Source organism: Sardina pilchardus, chromosome 23, assembly GCF_963854185.1.
Source record: "Sardina pilchardus chromosome 23, fSarPil1.1, whole genome shotgun sequence".
NCBI lineage: Eukaryota > Metazoa > Chordata > Actinopteri > Clupeiformes > Clupeidae > Sardina > Sardina pilchardus.
The window spans coordinates 27,756,953-27,779,250 of NC_085016.1; the positions used below are offsets into that span (position 1 = coordinate 27,756,953).

The 22,298-nt window shown below is 40.6% G+C and overlaps 1 protein-coding gene across 2 annotated transcripts in view; it reads right to left on the reverse strand.

The window, feature by feature from the left end:
* The window catches only part of LOC134070869 (radixin), a 53,773-nt gene that overhangs the window by 20,392 nt on the left and 11,083 nt on the right, over nt 1-22,298 (reverse strand). For both annotated transcript variants that reach the window (XM_062527350.1, XM_062527349.1), the window contains exon 3: nt 4,716-4,799. In XM_062527350.1, the coding sequence (XP_062383334.1) occupies nt 4,716-4,799 (84 nt within the window). The remainder of the gene's footprint in view (nt 1-4,715; nt 4,800-22,298) is intronic.

The following is a 22,298-nucleotide window of genomic DNA, read 5'->3' on the forward strand; positions in this document are numbered from 1 at the left end:
CAAATGGAGAGTGGTACTTTGACTTTCCCCAAATGTCGTTTGTTCCTTTGACTATCGTTTGCACTTCTGGTTATTTTGTATGCTTGACTAATGTTCCAAACAATCAAACATCTCATGCGGGCAGTCTACGTTTGTTTTTACATAGCCAGACCGAATTTGGATTTCAGGCGACCTCACATGGGGTCCTGACCAAGGTTGGGAAACGATGGCTTAAGGACTTGCACTTAACATATGAAAAAAGCCTCCAAATGTCACCTCCGTCAAAAATTAGATAACAATGGTGAGTAAATGCTCTCCACAGACAGTATCCATTAATCAAAGCATTTAGCTTCAAAACCCACCCAATGGAATACCACTCTCTTCCCGGTATGATTGCAGGCAAAAACCTATAGGAGTCTGATAGAAAAAATGCTAATTTAAAAGAAGTGTGTTCAGATGGATTAAGAGGGGGTTTTGCGTCTGAACTCTTCATATTAATCATCAGCAGGACAGAAGGATTAAAAATGCATTTAGTGTGAAGAACACAGAGGCCACAAAAAGGCTCGCACTCAGTCACACTGCTCATTTGATTTTTATTGATTTTCATAAATAACTCAAAACATAAGGGCTCTTTAGGGACAAGAGCTAACAGTGGTAGAGGGAAAACCACACTAAAGGACTAGCCACTCACACACATGCTTAACCCCAGGTGAAATGCATTGTGGTTTGGGTAGGTTGTGGTCTGTGGGGGGTATTATCAAGGGGTTTGATTGAGCACGGTCAAATTTCTTCGTCCATTAACAAAATAGGACAAAAATGACCATGCGGTCAGGGACCTCATGCTCTGACAACATCAAATAAATATTTCAACCAGAGACATTAATATTGCAAAATGTTTGCTTGTACATATTTGGAGTACAGCTTTGAGGGGGGAGGGCTTGGCCGCCCTGGTCTAGTTACGCCGTCATAACAAGTATCTGATCTGTGCCAAAATCTGAGCCGAGTCTTTGCTGCCGAGAATGTTACTAGCACAGAATAACTGATGTTTGAACACTTTCAACAAACAATTCAATTCAGAATAACATTTCAATACGCCAAACAATGGTAACATGAGGTCTGTTTATGTAAAATTGGTGATAGAACCAAGGAGAAATGATAAAGCTAGCTACATTGAAGCCCAAACCAGAATTTTGACTGCAAGCATCAGCCTAAGCATACCCTACACTCTACTTTAATTTCAGGTCTGAGCATGAGGGAGCTGGTAACCGACATGCTAAAAATCCCAGCACAGAACATTTCTGCATGACCTTCATGCTGAATTAATTATTATTTTGTGGTACCCAACTGGATTAACCCCCTGATAAACGCAGTGATGTAACTTACTAGATATCAACTGACTAGAATAATACAAAAGTGTTATCTTCGGGGGCGCTGTGGCGCAACAGGCTACAGCGCTTGCTGAAATTGATTCTGAATGGAGTAGGTCCTCTGTACGATATTGGTACAAGGGTTTGGTATGACCAGGCTAGGCACGACACGCAGGCTGTTTTAAAATCACTAACCAACGGACTGAAGTGGCTTATTTCTAATACTACAATACAGTACATATTATAGTTACTACTGTACATAAAAAAGGCACAGCAATGAAAAATGTAATGATTTATTCACAATCATTCTTCTGCCAAGTAATATAATCTCCTCTATCTGAATGGTTGCCAAGCAACGTCGAGACAAATTTACTCTAACTTTTGAATCAAGTTGTGGTAGTGCAATAATATATGCTGTCAAAGTGTATGTTTGTGCTGAACACCCCTAAACGTTCGTTTTTAAAAGTGTGCAGCTCACCGAGTGGTTACTGGTCTTCAACGATCTTCTATAGCAAGTTTAGCAGCGAAATACATCTTCTGTCATCTGTTATCAGGGATTTTCGAAATCCCGGTAGTACTTTTTCAACCGTGTGTGCATAATATAACACAACAGAATTTGAATTTCACTGCGAAACTTGCTATAGAAGATCGTTGAAGACCAGTACCCACTCGGTGAGCTGCACATTTTTCAAAACGAACGTTTAGGGGTGTTTTAAGGACAGAATAGACCATGCACAAAGCGAGCAATGTTAGCCATACAGAGCTCCATTCTAAAGCTGCCAAATTCCACAAACAGGCTCAATCGTCGAAATGTCAGTGTCTAACACTCGTTTTCATGCTAGGCAATGCAGAAAACGGGCTTAAAGTGTAAAATACCGAACTATTCCTTTAATAACCGAATTGCTGTAAGTCGCTTTGGAAAAATAGCATCTGACAAATGAATAAATGAAAATGTGAGAACTTCTTTCAGCATTTGTAATCTCTCAGGAGGAGCAATAAACCCACAGAATGCACAGGATGCCGTCCTTCCCTTTTCTTAATAAAGGTTGTATTATGCAGCCCATGACTGCAGTCACAGTGCAGTGGAGGCAGTGACATCTTGGTCAACAATACTAGAAGCACTTTGTGGGAGGAGTGACATCACATCACTGGTGAGGGGAGAGAGAGCAGAGCTGTTCAGCCCTGGCGTGTGCTCACCCTGACCCACTACAGAGGTCTACTGTTGGCCAGCGGACTCACAGAACAGGACCAGCAATGCTTTGTGTACAGGCGGTGGCCTCGAATTTTATGCCTGAGGAAAAGGAGAAGGACTGTGGTGGACATTGTTCCTAATCTGTTTTTTTTTTTGTTTTTTTGCAAGGGCTGCTGGGAATGACCTCTGTTGCATTTACTCATACAACTCAAGTTGGTGAGGAAATGGGCCACCACAGAATGTATTGATACACTAGATGAAATCTAATACCCCTTTTCCACTGGGCATTTTCGTAACGGTACGGTACGGCACAGTACGACTCTACCCTGATTGGGAGCATTTCCACTGCGGATTGCAGGGTAGACCCGTTACTATTTTTAGTACCTACTCGTACCTGTTTCAGAGGTGGGTCTAGTCGGGACAAGTCGATACTAAAATGTCACGTGAACAATGCTGTCCACTGATTGGTCAGATGAAATGATGGCAGACACACGTTTCTTGAAATGCACACATCTATGGAAGTTAGTGTTTTTCAGTTCCATAGCTGGACGCAGTTTGTTGCATAGATGGTCGATCGTTTAAACGTCTAAATGTCTCGCTGTGACAAATAATCGCGGAGCAATGTAACAGAGTAGAATGGGTGTGTTTTTGACGCACTTTGCGTCCGTCGGGCTCATAGGGTTAAGCATGCCAAACTCTTAGTATGTGAAGGGTATGGTGTTGATGTGGGGTTATTTTAATTCCAAAGGCCAAGGGGATTTTACCAGGGTGCATAGTGTCCTGGATCCATGAAATAACTGGCCTTTAAAAGTCAAAATAAAAATCCTCTATGGGAATTTAACATGGACGTTCCAATACTTATGACCCTCTATATTTTATTTACAATACATTTGTTTTGAATTGATGTCATTAAAGGTTGAATATTTCCTCATTGTTTCATTTAAGGCTTTAACTCATTAACTGGCATTGACGTCTTTAAACGTCAATTTAGACACATACGTTCACTGCCATTGACGTCTTTAGACGTCAATTGCTTTTTTCAATGGGGAGGGCTCATGGGTGAGCTTGGGGACGATCTGGCAGAGTTTCAGGCTTGTAAACAGATTGTACTAGCGATCCGAACCGCTAGATGACAGCAGTGCCATTTGGATAATTATCTGCCTGCAGAGTATCTGCCTGTAGAGTGCACATGTAGACATCCATCAAGCTAACACTGAAGATCGACCACAGTGGATCTAGTTTGCACGCGGTGCAGGGAATAAATATGCTTACTTCTTACATCAAGGATGGAAAACACGTGAACGGTATGATCCATTTACATTGGATATTGCTATAGACTAACAACAACTTTGCTAGTGCTAGCTTGCTAAGTCTACCGTCCTGTTCAGAGTCTATAGCGACCATCAGAGTCCCTAGCAACCTTGACGAGACTGACGAGATAACAGTGCAATCGTGGTTGACATACTACTGAAACGCTAACGTTAAAAAGTTGATTTTCACAAAAAGATCGTTTTCTCAATTTTTTGGTCAGAAACAGGTATTTTTAGCCAAACTAACCCATGTTCTACTGACGATTACTAAAGAACGAAAAACGATAGAAACAAACCGTTTTTCCTGGTGAAAGAAGAGAGTCTACTCTTTCATTTGGTACCTTCAGTGTTTACATAGTCATAAAGCTCACCGTTCGGTGGATCTTGAAAAAACAGTCAAAATGCTGTTAAACGTCTGGCAGTATGGAGCGCTCTGAACTGAAAATGGCTGGCAGCCAATGAGTTAAGATCAATTTCCAAAAGATGATTTTATATTTAACTTTAAGCATGTCTTCCAATACTTTTGGAGGGCAATGTATTGGTGCAACTGTTTATTAATGACAGTGAACAGGACACAGGTGTCCTGGCTGAAACCCTTGCTGTGCTAAACAAGTAGGTCTGGCACCTTGCATGACCACCTCTGCCATCACTGTGCAAGTTTGGATGGTGAATGAACAACCTTTGTGATGAATTGATACGTGAACCGTAAGTTCTCCTCACAATACAGTGAACCCTGAATCACCCACTACATGTGCATGGTGTAAACCTGATGCCTTTTCAACAGATGCTACTCCTTGGACTGCTCAGGCCTTCTACCAAGAAAGCAATATAAGATGACTCTCCCTCACCCACTCTCCGGGAACCTACCTGATCGAAGAGCTGTTTGCCTGTGGTGTTTGGCTGGATGGCAAACTCCAGCTCCGCATCCATCGTAGTAACCCTGACATTGATCTGTCAAAGAGAGCAGGGAGGAAGAGAAGGAGAGAGAGTAATATATTAGCCACAGTCCTAAACATATGGCTAGCTATTGCATAACATTTCAAAGACATGACCAAGCAGAGGGAAGGCTTTTTTCCTCCACACTCAGAACTCCGTTTTAATGGTTCCTACCAATGGTCCAATTAACTTCCAATAACCATAACTAAGAAAATTGACACTCAATCAAAGCGCTTGTAAAGGGAAAAAAAACATTAATAAGAACCATTAATAACAACAAAACCCAACGATAGATTTCAACTTCAAAAGGCAAAAGCTCAGAGTACAGCTCTACGTTTTAAAACCCAAGAAACATCAAGGATTGATAACATGAAAGTTTAATGCTATGAACTTAAAAAAAACACCCTTGTGGTTTCGCATTCCTCTGTTTTTGTATGCGTTTGATAATGCGGCATTAACTCTGGTGTGTGTGCAGACGAGAAACTACAAATGAAGCCACATCACAGGCAGTAGGGCTCTGTACTTTTTGGCTGCGGTGACCATACCGGTGTGGATGACACTGCGTCACCTGACGCCGCGAGCAGACTCTGCACTAATCCGCAATGCTGTGATGGAGCCCTGCAGAGCTAGAGAGGTGTGCCAAGAGGGAGAGTCCAGGGGTGACTGAATAATGCACCCCTGCATTACTCCCAGGCAACAGACTGCCAGCCAGCCACCTGATATATAGATAAAGGAATTGAGATAGATCTGCTCTCCCTGGGCAGACAAACGAAAATCTTTCTGTGCGGGGTGTGTGTGTAATGTGTATATGTTTGTGTGTGTATATATATGAATGCATCCCTGTGTGTGTGTGTGTGTGTGTGTGTACTTGTGTATGGATGCACATGTTTGCATGTTAATGTATGTTAAGAGCCTCAACCCAGAAAGGCTGCTTTTGAGTACACCAGGGCCAATGAGGTGGGGAAGTTTGTGCAGGAAAGGGGAGAGGAGGTGGAACAAGGACAATCAGAGAAAGCTAGAAGACAAAGCAGACATACACAATTATGCGCAGGACTGGGAAGAGAAAGAGCATGTCAAACACAGTGTAGTGTGTGTCACATTCACTTCCAAACTAGTGAGCCAGAGACCACTTACAGGCCTTTCAGTTCTCTCAAAGGGCAAGTGCTCGGCTTCCAGGCATGCCTCCAATCTCTCTCTCCCCCTCCATCGCTCTTTGACTTTTCACACTGAAAGCCGGCACATTTGCAGTAAAGTGGAGCTGGCAATTGGCCGGCTCCGTCTGTGTGAAAAGGAGGCGCAATATTCCTCCTTTCCAAAATGCCGCCGCGCTGTAGGCGTACATGTAAGCACTGGGCGTGAAGTTGAACAGTGACGGACAACACAGGCGTCGGAAGAATATTTAGTTTCGTGACACTGTCAAAACAACAACCAAATCTGACAGCAGCCTAGGAGTTAGGAAGTAGGCTGCAGGCAGCAGTTGGATACATAACTGGCATAGGGTGTGTAGGCTTTAGGTCAGGTCGATCAGCTATATTTTTGGCGTTGGAATTAGCCTAATTCTGTGTGCATGACCGTGCATGAAGTTAGCGCGGTGTCAAAGGCGTTTCTTCATCACTTTGTTTACATGCTGAGTCAGTGATCCGAAAGCTGTGCTCAGCGGTTTGCTGATTTTAAATCTTCCGGCTGTGGGTCGCACAACTCACGTCATTGACAGCTCCACCCATCTTACAGAAAAGCCAGCACATTGCCCGCTCACATTCACACTGCAGTGGAGCCGGCAATTTGTGTACCCCCAGAGGAGGAAAATTAGCAGCATAAAACAGGCCGTCAATTTTGCCGGCTCAAGCATGAAAGCTCTACCCTGGAAATCCAGAGTTCTCGCGAGAACACAATTTGAATTGTGTCTGCAAGATACTCTGGCCACGAGCAATGATGGATGTTACGTTTGCCCCAACCATCAGGAGTAACAATCAAATCGGTGTATCCATTTGCTTGCAGTGGGATTTTCAAATGCACACTTTGTGCCTCCCCTCGAGTTGGGCCATTACATTAATCGTGGCCAGACCCTTAATCTGAAAGATTCCAGGGTCTGGTTTACAACCTGGTTATGAAAGCTACGAAAGTTACCTGGGCTATGAATGGGACGAGCTGCAAAAAAACCCGGCAAATTTCCGGCTTGCTGTGCAGTGTGAAAGCGGCTTTTCTCTCTCTCTCCTCCTCTACACTCTCCCACTGTCCCTCTTCTGAGGCGGAGCAGCTGCAGAAACTCAACCATTGGATGTGGCTCTGCTCGGAACTGGCACTGCACATGGCATGCACACACACACAGTGTGTGCAAAAGACCAATGGGTACACTTAAGCTTGCGCCGTGCCACCAGATACTTAAACCACAGATAATTCACACCATACACAGATTACTACATGGAAGCTAGGCAGCAGACACAAAGAAAACACAGAGTTGGGCCTTAATCCTGACCCGGAGATGACATGAATGCCACACGCACACTACTTTATACTCCCTCAATTAACTAAATCTTATGTAACTCAAAAAGGTGCACACAAACACACGTCAGGGTGCAATGCTAAAAGGCACGCATGCTCTCTTGGTATCCCCATCTCTCTCTTTCCCTCACAGACACACACACTGTGAAGAAAGTTGATCCCGGCAGCTGGTGTTGGCGTGTAGAGTTTCAGCTGTGTGCTTCTGTGCCTCAGTCTCCTGTATCCAGCCCCGCTTTCCTTTCCCCCTTTCTCTACCTCAGTCATTAATTACTCATGAAACCTGCACAACGCATCCCACATTCTCCCTCTTTTTGGTCCCACTCACTGCTCCGTTCCTGAGGGCCTATTCCAGTCAGCCGCTTTCACAGTGACATAAAACATGTATAGTCGAGACCCTTTTGCTACTGAAATGTTCCTTGCAAGCTGTAAAACAGAAGGATTTCTCCGCTCTCTTTGACTGTGCTCGTGTCAATACTGCGTGTATAAGCTCGGCTTCAACTCTAAAATATGCAACATGTCAGTACAGTGGGCTATCAGGGGGAAGCATACGAATACGTTAAAATATTCAAACAACAGACAGTGTTAACTGTTTATTCGGTAGTCTCCCTTTCATTTCTCTGCCTTGTGTACATTACATGAAACAGAAGCAGATCCCTTTATTGTGATTGTTAAGTCCACTACACATGGCCGGCGATGAGACAGTCAAACGCAACAGTGGAATTCTGTTAACTGTAATACACGCACTACTGGCGACACAATCCCCCAGCTGTTTTCTGTAACATATCAAAATCGTCCTGAAAAATAGGCAGATTATAGCGATGCAACGGTCATCATTCCACTTCCATGTCTGTTTGTTTCTCCATTCACTTCAATAGATTCTATGCTATGTTGCCAGTCGCCAGCCATGAATCGTCGCTCTGCCGCCAGCCATTTGTAGGCCTTTACAAACTAACATAATTAACAGTGACGTGGTAACATAACTTCTACCACAGTGGCATAACTTCTATCTTATGCTATGCTACACTACCGTGGCAGCACAACTTTACAGGTTACAGGGAAGTTACCCCAGACCCATAACTGAAGCATTCTGTTCGCAATGGGTAACATCCATTTTAGAAGACTGGTCTATTTCTTTTTTAATGTAAGCACCACCATTACATCTGATGCAGCTACTTCCATTGATTATAGTGGAAGTTAATTGTTACAGCAAACGCAATGCAAACAGAACGCTTCAGTTAAGTGCCTGGTGTAGCTCCCTGTAGGAGTGACAGAATGAAAGTGACAAAAGAAAGCATGAGCAGAGAATCGTTAACTCGACCAAATTGAAAGCCGGATGCGGTGGCTGGTGGTGCCATTAATGAGCTACTCCATTTTGACATGCTCAGGTTCCTCTCAACTCGCATTGGACTGTGTGCTGCAGTCATCCATGAATAGACCTCTCCTTTACTTACAAGTCTTAATACTTGGGTAGAGTTTCTAAATGCTCATTGACCTCACCTTTGAGGTTCAGTTAAGGTTGTAGAAAAACCAAAGGATGGGAAATTCCTCCTCACATATATTTTCACAACTGTAGCTCTATGAATGCAAGTCACAATATGAATGTCTTTCAGTTTCAATCATCATTGTCTGACAATTCAGTCTAGCCAGTCTATTTCAGTTTATCTGTTTAAAACAAAGTGCCACTCATATGTTTAAATTAGGCAAAACAACAACAACAACAAAAAAAAACAAGGGCATTGAATTATGGATTATAGTCATTGGCTGTAGAGTGGCAAATGTTTGCCATGCCTTTGTCACTATGCCACTATGAGTGTTAGCATATGAGCACAGTAGTGGCCCAAACCCAATGCTGGCATCAGTGCATCACTAGTCTTAAAGGGATAATCCGGAGTGAAATGCACTTTAGATCAATTTTTCGGACTATTGGGAGTACATACGTTGAGTTGACACCAAAATCATGTCATTCGGATGTATTTTGAGAAAGTTCGAGCTCACCGTTTTTAGCCAAAACTCGTTAGCCTGGAGGTGACTCGGGCATGTCATTTCGCCGCTACAAAACGCTATTTTTATACCTCTTCTACGGTTCCAAACAACAGTAGAGTAGAGGGTCCCTAAAGCCAAACCGAAGTATCCCCACGTCTTTATGTGGTCGGATAGAGAGTCCAGAATGAATTTAATCGAGTCAGTACCTTTCCGGAAATGTCGCTGTTGCAGCTAGCAACGTTTTCACAACACTTTACTAACATTTCCGGAAAGGTACGGACTCGATTAAATTCATTCTTGCTTGTTTTCCCTCAATTATGCAGATGATGTAAAAGCCCAGTGGTAGCCCAATGGTAGCCCAGTGGTCACTGATGGGTGGTATGAAGCCTAACGTTGGTGCATGTAGAGTAGGACCTCGCTGCCCTTATAGTTAACCTTTACCCCAGACAGCAGATGTCTCATCCCGACTGTAGCCGTATGCCTAAGTAAACACACCACGTGTGGGCCAGTAAGCTGTGTAGTGAGAGTTTGTGTGTGTGCATGTGATATTTCCTGTAAGGAGTACACTCTAGACTAGTGCAACATTACTAATTTTACATGTAGCAAAACTGAACAGTATGCGCTTGTGTTTACATATGAACATTAGTGACCACTTTGCCACTACAGGCAAACAACTTGTAAATGGCATTTCCTCTACATATCTGTGGTGTTTATTTATGTTTGTTGGGGGTGGAGTGAGTCACAGTCAAAACACCACCGTCACTCACCCTGAACTGTGGCCGCGGGGAAAAAAAGCTCTCCTTTCCTTAATCTCTTCCGTCCACCAAAAGGCAAGGTGTGAAGCGAGGGGCAAGGGAAGGCCAATAAATAGGAACAAGCTTAGATCCTCACTTTTCAAACACTCCCCTTTCCAGGAACACAGTGACCCAGCAGAAACTGTGACAATCACAGAGGGCTCTAAAAAAGACCAAAATCAAGTACTGCTACACTCCGGACAGCACAGTGTTGGTTGTGACCCAGAGACTATTACGGTTCACAAAAACAACCGAACGATTAAGCGAGATTAGCGTGTTGATGTGCGGCGAGCGCACTTTCTGTGTGCGTGCGTGTATGTGTCTTAACAGATGCACTTGCACAATTGAGTTTTGTATGAGGGCTTTTTGAACATGTGTTGAGGGAGTGCAAATTCACACGGGATAATGCAGTTTAGCATGCACGAGTGCCAGGTTACTGCATGTTACATAAGCAGCACTCAAACAGGCTTGCACACTGCAGTGCGTACAGACAGACATACTAGAGTAGCAGTGTTTGTTGATGAGGGCATGTTCATGACTTCATTGGGCTAAGACCAAATAGGGTCTGGGGAAAAAAGAAAACAAGCAAGTAACAAGCAAAACTCTTAGGTGTGATATGCCTATTACAGAGCAAGCTACAAACCATTGTAGGAAATTAACGGAGTGTTCTTGCGTGGTGTGGCATACCTGCTCCAGTTCCCACTGCACATGTGATTCTCCAACTGAATTGGTGGGGCATGTTTAATTTTAGCCTGTTCGCCCGACATCCCTCAGGGAGAGACAGGGTAGGACATGCAAGATGTTTGCAAGTAGGGAAGAGGAAAAACGGTGAATGTGCACGTGTAGACTGAAGGGCGGGACAGGCTAAATAATAGGAGAGAGTGTGTGATCTTTGCACACTGGCTTGCTGGACTTAGTGTTAGTGTAGTAACCTCTTTGGCCTTGGCCTTGTTCCTACTACAACCACATTTAAACAAACAAAATTGCTTAATCTGGATCCAACAGTTAAGTTGCAAAAAGCTTCAACCACACGCACCTGCCAAACCTAAGCCAAGTGCTAAAATTCACCCATGAATTAAGCATTAGGTGTAAAAGAAAGATTAGGCTATTAAACAAGGGGGAAACAAGTTATCAGCACAAGACTGAGTTGAGAGAAGAGGGCAGGGCCATGACGAACAAATTGCCACTGATCAGGTCATCTAAGGAGTGCGCTTATGTACTGCAGGAGTGCACTCTGTACTGAACGGTTTACTTCCGGGATGACAGGCATGGCCCGTTTAGTTTAGTTTACTACGTCTAGTCAAGTGTGGCAAAGGGCCACGTTTTGCACATAAGGAACATCCCAATTATTTTTCAGTCAAGATAAAAGACTTTGAAGTAGAAGTAGTTGTGAAACGGCAAGTGTGTTTGTATTTCTCCCCCTCGTCCTTATGTTTTTTGGCTTCACAGACACTCTTTAATTAAATGTGCAGCTGTTTGTTGGTAAGCCGTTTAACATGGGCTTTGTTGAGAGAACTCAGACAGACCATCCCTGCCCCCAACATGTCCTAATCCTTTGCAACAGGGCTAAGGGCAGCCACCCTATCTGGCTCATTAACCAGCGCTCATAGTTGCAGTGTGCACATCCCCACCGGTGGAACTAGAACTCAAGAAAGAATGAAATGCCCGCACTCTGCTAAAAACTTCCATACATTTATTGCATGTAGCAACGCTTTGACCCAGTTGGGTCGTCCTCAGGCAAAAGGTGTTTTCCTGAGGAAGACCCAGCAGGGTCGAAACATTTGTTTTCATGATCCAGAGCTCCCTCCATCTTTCAAATGCCTGTTGCAAGACAGAAACAGTAGGCTACATAATGCACAGACACCAGAAATACATAGCCCATCTTCAGGCCTACTGGCAGAACAAATAGAAAGGCAGACATAGAGAGGTCTTTCAGGAGTTTGTTGCTTGATACCCACACACACACACACACACACACACACACACACACACAGGCTTTTACGGATCACATTCCAATTTTAACTCAGCAGCAGTCAGCAATTTGGCTGACTAAACTGGTTTAAATGGATGACAGCTATTCAGTTATTCTATCAATTACCGGCAGCTCACCCACTCATTTCTAAGAGGAAATGCTTACCGTAACCAACAGATATTTCATTAAAGTTATGTCATCCTATGCACTCATTCAAACTGGCCCAACACCACTTCACTCACTGCCAACACATTTAAAGGAATGCCTTAAACTAGAGGACTTCAGGACACACACACAGCTACATCTTAGACAGCTAGAACACACACTTTCTTCCATTCCTTCACAGGATGCTGCTGTGCCCCTTATGTTTAAAGGGGGCCCCGACACTCTCACAGTGCCACATACACACTCCACCTCGTTCTGTGCAAACAAAAACAGACACACGCGAGGACGCCTGCAGGGCCTCTTCCTGTGGGGGGGGCTTTGGGTCGCACTGAGCTCCTGCAGCCCCCCCCCCCCCCCAAACACACACACAGAGCCAGAGCAAGCAGGCGGCAGGGTGACAGGCTGTTCCGCTGTCCACTGAATAAAGCAACACATTCAGAGTCGGCCACAGGCCCTGTGCAATGGAGCAGAATAGATTCACAAATGCCAGAGGCGCGCGCGCACACACACACTAGGGCTTTGACTCTTCGTTATTCGAACATAATTCGATTTCTAAAAAAATTTCGAATTCCAACGAATTTTAGGCAGCCCTTAATATTCGAACCTGTTATGGGCAGATTCAGAGGCTCTCACCAGTATTGGGCAAGTTACTGAAAATTGGCAATCAGTTACAGTTACTAGTTACTTCTTTTAAAAGTAATTGAATTCCTTGACCAGTTACTGTATATCAAAAGTAACTAGAAATGCAATTCCAAGGAATTACCAGTGCATGAAAATGCAGAAATAGATAGATAATGTAGATATGGTTACTAAGGTGTAGCTAGGGTAAACATGGTGGTTGCATAGTTTACAGAGAGTTGATAGTGTGAAGGTAGACTGTTTAAAGATGAAACATTCCAGTTCTAACTTAACTAATGATTTCTAGTCATGTTAAAATGTTGATTAGCTAACTTAGCTAATGATTTCTAGCAGTCACGCTAAAAATGCTAATTATGCTAGCAATGCTAACTTTACTAACAATTCTAACCAGGTTGATTAGCTAACTTAACCAATGATTTCTAGCAGCAATGCTAAAAATGCTAACTATGCTAACAATGCTAAATTTGCTAACAATGCTAACCAGGTTGATTAGCTAACTTAGTTGATGATTTTTTGCAGTTATGCTAAAAATGCTAACTATGCTAACAATGTTAACTATGCTAACCATGCTAACTAGCTAACTTGCTAGTGAGGACTTTTATTTTGAAACATTTGTTGCTAGGGTATCCATGGTGGCCACTATCAGGAAAGAAGAAGTTACTGCAGTATAATCATGTTGGTTGCTATGGAAACGGTCATAAACGCTTAATTTTAATGGTTGCTATGTTGGTTGCTAGGTACATGGAGGTTTCATGTAGTTGACTGGAGGCATAGTGGATGATAACTGACAGTTGGAATGGTTGAACAGTTCAATAGTTGAGTAGTTTCAATGGTTAAATGATTTAATAGTGTATTATTGCAGTGAGGACTTTTATTTTGAAACAGTTGTGGACAGAGGAAACAGTTAACAGGATATGTAGTCTTCTGAGAGACTGTATGCTTAAAGCCAGAGAAACTGACAGTTGGTGCCCAGGTGGCCGGCCACCTGGCCTAAGATTCTAATTGCTGCCGTGATGTCATAATGAGCAATGTTAAGTCTATGGGGGGAATTGTAATAGTTTTTAACTAATAGTTTAAAAAGTATAAAAGTTACAAAGTTGAAAAATACAAAGCAGGCATGGCATAAGCAAGACCTACGCAACAACGTTTGAATGAAGTTTCTACGTTAAACGGTTGAAGCTGAATTGCGTGCGTTAGAAGAAGAATAATAACTAGAAATGCAATTCCAAGGAATTACCAGTGCATGAAAATGCAAAAATAGATAGATAATGTAGATATGGTTACTAAGGTGTAGCTAGGGTAAACATGGTGGTTGCATAGTTTACAGAGAGTTGATAGTGTGAAGGTAGACAGTTTAAAGATGAAACATTCCAGTTCTAACTTAACTAATGATTTCTATTCATGTTAAAATGTTGATTAGCTAACTTAGCTAATGATTTCTAGCCATTAGGCTAAAAATGCTAATTATGCTAGCAATGCTAACTTTACTAACAATGCTAACCAGGTTGATTAGCTAACTTAACCGATGATTTCTAGCAGTAATGCTAAAAATGCTAACTATGCTAACAATGCTAAATTTGCTAACAATGCTAACCAGGTTGATTAGCTAACTTAGTTGATGATTTTTTGCAGTTATGCTAAAAATGCTAACTATGCTAACAATGCTAACAATGCTAACTATGCTAACCATGCTAACTAGCTAACTTGCTAGTGAGGACTTTTATTTTGAAACATTTGTTGCTAGGGTATCCATGGTGGCCACTATCAGGAAACAAGAAGTTACTGCAGTATAATCATGTTGGTTGCTATGGAAACGGTCATAAACGCTTAATTTTAATGGTTGCTATGTTGGTTGCTAGGTACATGGACGTTTCATGTAGTTGACTGGAGGCATAGTGGATGATAACTGACAGTTGGAATGGTTGAACAGTTCAATAGTTGAGTAGTTTCAATGGTTAAATGATTTAATAGTGTATTATTGCAGTGAGGACTTTTATTTTGAAACAGTTGTGGACAGAGGAAACAGTTAACAGGATATGTAGTCTTCTGAGAGACTGTATGCTTAAAGCCAGAGAAACTGACAGTTGGTGCCCAGGTGGCCGGCCACCTGGCCTAAGATTCTAATTGCTGCCGTGATGTCATAATGAGCAATGTTAAGTCTATGGGGGGAATTGTAATAGTTTTTAACTAATAGTTTAAAAAGTATAAAAGTTACAAAGTTGAAAAATACAAAGCAGGCATGGCATAAGCAAGACCTACGCAACAACGTTTGAATGAAGTTTCTACGTTAAACGGTTGAAGCTGAATTGCGTGCGTTAGAAGAAGAATAATAACTAGAGAATGTAATTCCAGGGAAATTACGAGTGCATGAAAATGCAAAAATGTATAGATACAGTAGATAATGTAGATATAGTTACTAAGGTGTAGCTAGGGTAAACATGGTGGTTGCATCGGTTAAATAAAGCTGATAGTGTGAAGGTAGACAGTTTAAAGCTTAAACATTACAGTTCTAACTGAACTAAGGATTTCTAGCAGTTCTGCTAAAAATGTTAACAATGCTTACTATGCTAACAATGTTAACCAGGTTGATTAGCTAACTTAGCTAATCATTTCTAACAGTTATGCTAAAAATGCTAACAATGCTAACCAGGTTGATTAGCTAACTTAGCTAATCATTTCTAGCAGTTATGCTAAAAATGCTAACAATGCTAATATGCTAACTAGCTACCTTGCTAGTGAGGACTTTTATTTTGAAACATTTGTTGATAGGGTATCTATGGTGGCCACTATCAGGAATAAAGAAGTTACTGTAGTAAAATCATGTTGGTTGCTATGGAAACTGTCATAAACGCTTAATTTTAATGGTTGCCATGTTGGTTGCTAGGTCCATGGAGGTTTCATATAGTTGACTGGAGGCATAGTTGATGATAACTGACAGTTTGAATGGTTGAACAGTTAAATAGTTGAGTAGTTTCAATGGTTAAATGATTTAATAGTGTATTATTGCAGTGAGGACTTTTATTTTGAAACAGTTGTGGACAGAGGAAACAGTTTAGGATATGTAGTCTTCACAGAGAGATTGTATGCTTCAAGCCTGAGAGAGACAGAGCTGCTGCAGGTGGGGCTGGCCACCTGGCATAACATTCTAATTGCCCTATTATGATGTCATAATCCAATGTTAAGTCTATGGGGAATTTTTAATAGTTTTTATTTAATAGTTCAAAAAGTGTAAAAGTTACAAAGTTGAAAAATATATAGCTGAAGTGTCCTAAGTAAGACCTACGCAGCGCAGTTTGAATGAAGTTTCTACGTCAAACGGTTGAAGCTCAATTAGACGCACAAAAAGCGTTAGAAGAAAAATATCAATAACTAGAGAAAGCAATTCCAGGGAATTACGAGTGCATGAAAATTGAGACAAAGCTAGAGGTGAAGTAGAGAAAAGGTTGAGGGGAGTCATAGTTGATGACAATTAACCCATTTAATCCCAACGGTCACAATTGTGACCGATTTTTTTTTTGTTGCTTCTGTGCCTTTACAGATGTCATTGTATGAAGTATCAATACATTTTCCCCATAAATGGAAACCTGAAAGGGTCTCAGTTAAAGATGTGAAGTGCCAAATGTGTAGTGTAATTTGTCACATGGTCAGAGCTGCTTATGTTTTGGTTGCACCCTGAACAGAAAATTTCCACCCAAAAGCTCCCAAACTAAAGCTTAGAAAAGTATGTTTATGTAAAAATAGGGCAAAGAGTTTGGGTACACATAATCTTTAAGGTGTCTAGTATGGAGGGATGCAAATGAAATATGTGAACTTTGTTCAGCGTTCTCATAGCATGAGTGAACATGAAGACGGTCACAATTGTGACCGCTAGGCAACTACAGAGTCAGATTTTGGGGATTTTCTCTTTTTTTGACACATTTCTTTGTCCAATCATCTAATTTCCAATAAATTCCAAACAGAGATGATATGGGGACATTGTCCCAGGTCTGTTATTTACATTTAAATGTGTATCACAATACAATACTCAACATTGCCTCTGCAATTCTCTGCTATATTCTAAGTGTGCCGATTTTTACATAGAGAAGCCATTGTATCACACTATTATACATAGCTATTGTAATAGCTAATTTTCTATGTTGTTCTTTTTCTTAATTTTACTTTCAGTAATGTCCTACACATATAAGATCTAACTGACTGTCCAGATTTTACAATCATACCTCAAAAACAGTAAATCATTGTCCCCATTGACTATATTCCTATAATTCCTATATTGCATATGTCACAGGTGGTGGGGGTTGTAATCAACTCGCCAGTCAGCCTGTTGAAGGCAAATTGGCTGAATGTATGCAAAGACTTGCAATAGACATGAACAACCTTACCAGAAAATATATTCCCCACCCCTTTCCCAACAGCCCCCCAACCCACCGCCCAACACACACACTTATGCACAGTAAAGGGCCTATGTCACAGGGGCCAGGCAGACAAACCAGAAGCACAGCTTCATGTGATCAAAAATAATTGTCTCATCAATCTGTCCTGACACTATTGTATGTCCACATTACAGACTGTGTCCTATTATGTATTTAGAACCTTACTTAATCCAGTAGTAAAATGAATTAAATTGAGCAATATAATGGATATCACACCGTTCTGACACTAGATTAGGCCAATAACTGAGGTCAGAGCAGGCTCCTATGCTCCTCAGGGTTATTTGGGATCAGGGACAGGGGTCCTGTGTTCTCCAGGTCAAGTATTGTATGTTTCCAGGGTCCTCCAGCATTATAAAGCACATAGTAGATACCCGAATGAGCATAGGTCCCAGGATATAGGACACTGGGGACATAGAGCCTTATGAATATGAGGCCTTTGGAGCAAAGGGACCAGGTAATTTAGGATGTCACTTCATGTGTGTTCACTAATTCACGGATGGGATAAATGCAGAAACCAAATTTCTTGTGTACGCAAGTATACTTGGCTTAAAAACTTGATTTACAATAATAAACAGACAAACGACATCTCTTTTTGCAACATGTGGTGGTTGTTGCATTGTGGTATATAGTTGATATAGATGATATAATGGCTTTTCTATGTAAACATGGTAAGGTTGTTCATGTCTATTGCAGGTCTCAGCATACATTTAGGCATTATGCCTCTAACAGGCTGACTGGCGAGTTGATTATACCCCCCACCACCTAGTTTGTATATGTGACATATGTAAAATAGTAGTCAATGAGGACAATGATTTACTGTTTTTGAGGTATGATTATCAAATCTGGACAGCCAGTTAGATCTGATATGTGCAGGTAATGACTGAAAGTAAAATTAAGATAAAGAACAGCGTAGAAAATCTGCTATTACAATAGCTATGTATAATAGTGTGATATAATGGCTTCTCTATGTAAAAATCAGCACACTTAGAATATAGCAGAGAATTGCAGAGGCAATGTTGAGTATTGTATTGTGATACACATTTAAATGTAAATAACAGACCTGGGACAATGTCCCCATATCATCTCTGTTTGGAATTTATTGGAAATTAGATGATTGGACAAAGAAATGTGTCAAAAAAAGAGAAAATCCCCAAATTCTGACTCTGTAGTTGCCTAGCGGTCACAATTGTGACCGAAAATAAAACACTCCTTTTCACCCACTTTTTTATTAAAATTTTAAAAAATAGTAATTGATTACTTCAAAGGGTTACTCAAGACACATGATTTTGATATTTTCATGTCTGGGAAAAATTTGGGATTAAACGGGTTAACAGTTGGAATGAGCAAAAAGTTAAACAGTTGAGTAGTTCAAATAGCCTAGTTGAGCTATTTAATAGATAATCATTGTGTGAGGACTTTTATTTTGAAAAAGTTGTGGGCAGAGGAAACTGTTGGTGGGATACATAGCTGATGACAACTGTAATTCGGAATGGCTAAAGAGTTAAATAGTTGCATAGTTTAAATACTTACATTATTAAATACGGAATTAGGACACTGATGACTTATTTTGAAACAGTTGTGGGCAGAGGAAATAGGTGGTGGGAGTCAAGGTGGTGGGAGTCATAGTTGATGACTACTGGCAAGTGAAATGGCTGAACAGTTAAAAAGTTGAGAAGTTTAAATAGTTGAATTAATTAATAGTGAATTATTTTAGTGAGGACTTTTATTTTGAAACAGTTTCAGGCAGTAGAAACAGTTGGAGGGAGTCATAGTTGATGCAAACTGACAGTTGGAATAGCCAAACAGTTAAATAGTTGATTAGTTTAAATAGTTGAATTAATTAATAGTGAATTTAGTTTCAGGCAGTAGAAACAGCTGGAGGGAGTCATAGTTGATGAAAACGGACAGTTGGAATAGCCAAACAGGTAAATAGTTGAGTAGTTTAAATAGTTGAATTAATTAATAGTGAATTTAGTTTCAGGCAGTAGAAACAGTTGGAGGGAGTCATAGTTGATGAAAACTGACAGTTGGAATAGCCAAACAGTTAAATAGTTGAGTAAAAATAGTTGAGTAGTTTAAATAGTTGATGACAACTGACAGTTAAAATGGCTGAACAGTTAAATAGTTGAGTAGTTTAAATGGTTGAATGATTTGATAGTGAATTATGGTAGTGAGGATTTTTATTTTGAAACAGTTTTGGGCACAGGGAACAGTTGAATAGGATCTGTAGTCTTATCAGAGTCAGACTGCATGCTTAAAAGCCTGAGAGAGAGAGTTCTGGCATACAGTAGGATTCTAGAAGCCTGAGAGCTCTGGCATAGGATTCTAAAAGCCTGGCAGAGAGAGTTCTGGCATAGGATTCTAATCGGAATTGTGATGTCATAATCACAATGTTAAGTCTATGGGGAAATTTTGATAGTTTTAATTAAATAGTTTAAAAAGTTTCAAAGTTTCAAAGTTGAAAAAAACAAAGCTGAAGTCACCTAAGTGAGATCTACGCAACACAGTTTGAATGAAGTTTCAAAGTTAAACCGTTGAAGCCGCATTAAACGCATAAAAAGCGTTGAAGAATAATAATAATAAGAACTAGAGAAAGCAATTCCAGGGAATTACGAGTGCATGAAAATGTAAACATTTCTGCAAAATATTGTTAGATAATGTTTCAAATATCATTCAAGCACAAAGATAGAGGTGAAGTAGAAAAAAGGTTGATGGGAGTAATAGTTGATGACAATTAACAGTTGGAATGGGCAAAAAGTTAAACAGTTGAGTAGGCTAGTTCAAATAGTTGAGCTAAATGAGTTAAATAGTTGCATAGTTTAAATAGTTAAATTATTAAATACGGAATTATGGCACTGATGACTTATTTTGAAACAGTTGTGGGCAGAGGAAATAAGTGGTGGTAGTCATAGTTGAAGACAACTGGCAGTTAAAATGGCTGAACAGTTAAATAGTTGAATAGTTTAAATAGATATTAAGTGAATTATTTGAGTGAGGACTTTTATTTTGAAACAGTTTCAGGCAGTAGAAACAGTTGGAGGGAGTCATAGTTGATGAAAACGGACAGTTGGAATAGCCAAACACTTAATAGTTGAGCATTTTAAATAGATGAGTAGTTTAAATAGTTGAATTAATTAATAGTGAATTATTTTAGTGAAGACTTTCATTTTGAAACAGTTTCAGGCAGTAGAAACAGTTGGAGGGAGTCATAGTTGATGCAAACTGACAGTTGGAATAGCCAAACAGTTAAATAGTTGAGTAGTTTAAATAGTTGAATTAATTAATAGTGAATTTAATTTCAGGCAGTAGAAACAGTTGGAGGGAGTCATAGTTGATGAAAACTGACAGTTGGAATAGCCAAACAGTTAAATAGTTGAGCAGTTTAAATAGGCCTAGTTGAATTAATTAATAGTGAATTTAGTTTCAGGCAGTAGAAACAGTTGGAGGGAGTCATCTGATGAAAACAGACAGTTGGAATAGCCAAACAGTTAAATAGTTGAATTAATTAATGGTGAATTTAGTTTCAGGCAGTAGAAACAGTTGGAGGGAGTCATAGTTGGTGAAAACGGACAATTGGAATAGCCAAACAGTTAAATAGTTGAGTATAAATAGTTGAGTAGTTTAAATAGTTGATGACAACTGACAGTTAAAATGGCTGAACAGTTAAATAGTTGAGTAGTTTAAATGGTTGAATGATTTGATAGTGAATTATGGTAGTGAGGATTTTTATTTTGAAACAGTTTTGGGCACAGGGAACAGTTAAATAGGATCTGTAGTCTTATAAGACTGTAGCCTATGCTTAAAAGCCTGAGAGAGAGAGTTCTGGCATACAGTAGGATTCTAGAAGCCTGAGAGTTCTGGCATAGGATTCTAAAAGCCTGGGAGAGAGATTTCTGGCATAGGATTCTAATCGGTGATGTCATAATCATAATGTTAAGTCTATGGGGAAATTTTGATAGTTTTATTTAAATAGTTTAAAAAGTATAAAAGTTACAAAGTTGAACAATATATAGCTGAAGTCACCTAAGTGAGATCTACGCGACACAGTTTGAATGAAGTTTCAAAGTTAAACCGTTGAAGACGCATTAAACGCACAAAAAGCGTTAGAAGAAGAATAAGAACTATAATAATAAGAACTAGAGAAAGCAATTCCAGGGAATTACGAGTGCATGAAAACGTAAACATTTCTGCTCAATGAAATATTGTTAGATAATATTTCAAATATCATTCAAGCACAAAGATAGAGGTGAAGTAGAGAAAAGGTTGATGGGAGTTATGGTTGATGACAATTAACAGTGAATGGGCAAAAAGTTAAACAGTTGAGTAGTTCAAATAGTTGAGCTATTTATTAGAGAATTATTGTGTGAGGACTTTTATTTTGAAACAGTTGTGGGCAGAGGAAACTGTTGGTGGGATACATAGCTGATGACAACTGTAATTCGGAATGGCTACAGAGTTAAATAGTTGCATAGTTTTAATAGTTAAATTATTAAATACGGAATTATGGTAGCCTGACGAGCCAGACCCACATCAAGATGTAGGGTCTGGACACTCACCGTAGACAGGGCTCAATCGGAGGGGTGGGATAAACAGTTGTCTTTCAAATTCCCTCCCCCGCAATAGGATAACGCTAAACGAATCATCTTGTTTTCAAGTAGCAGGATGCGTAACCTTCCCTCTCCACGCAATAGGCTAACGCTAAACGAATCATATTCTTGTTTTCAAATAACAGGATGCGTTACCGTCGCAACTTCTGGTCGCATGTCAGTCACCATTATGTTAAGCCCACCCACTGACTCTATACACGCTGTGATTGGCCCGCTTTTATTTTCCATTTCTCAGAGCGTTGCTAGACGGCCCCGCCAGCCAAATTACATTTGCTGCCGCTAGGGGCGTCTAGATTTCTAGGCTAGAATTATGGCACTGATGGCTTATTTTGAAACAGTTTTGGGCAGAGGAAATAGGTGGTGGGAGTCATAGTTGAAGACAACTGGCAATTAAAATGGTTGAACAGTTGATTAATTGAGTA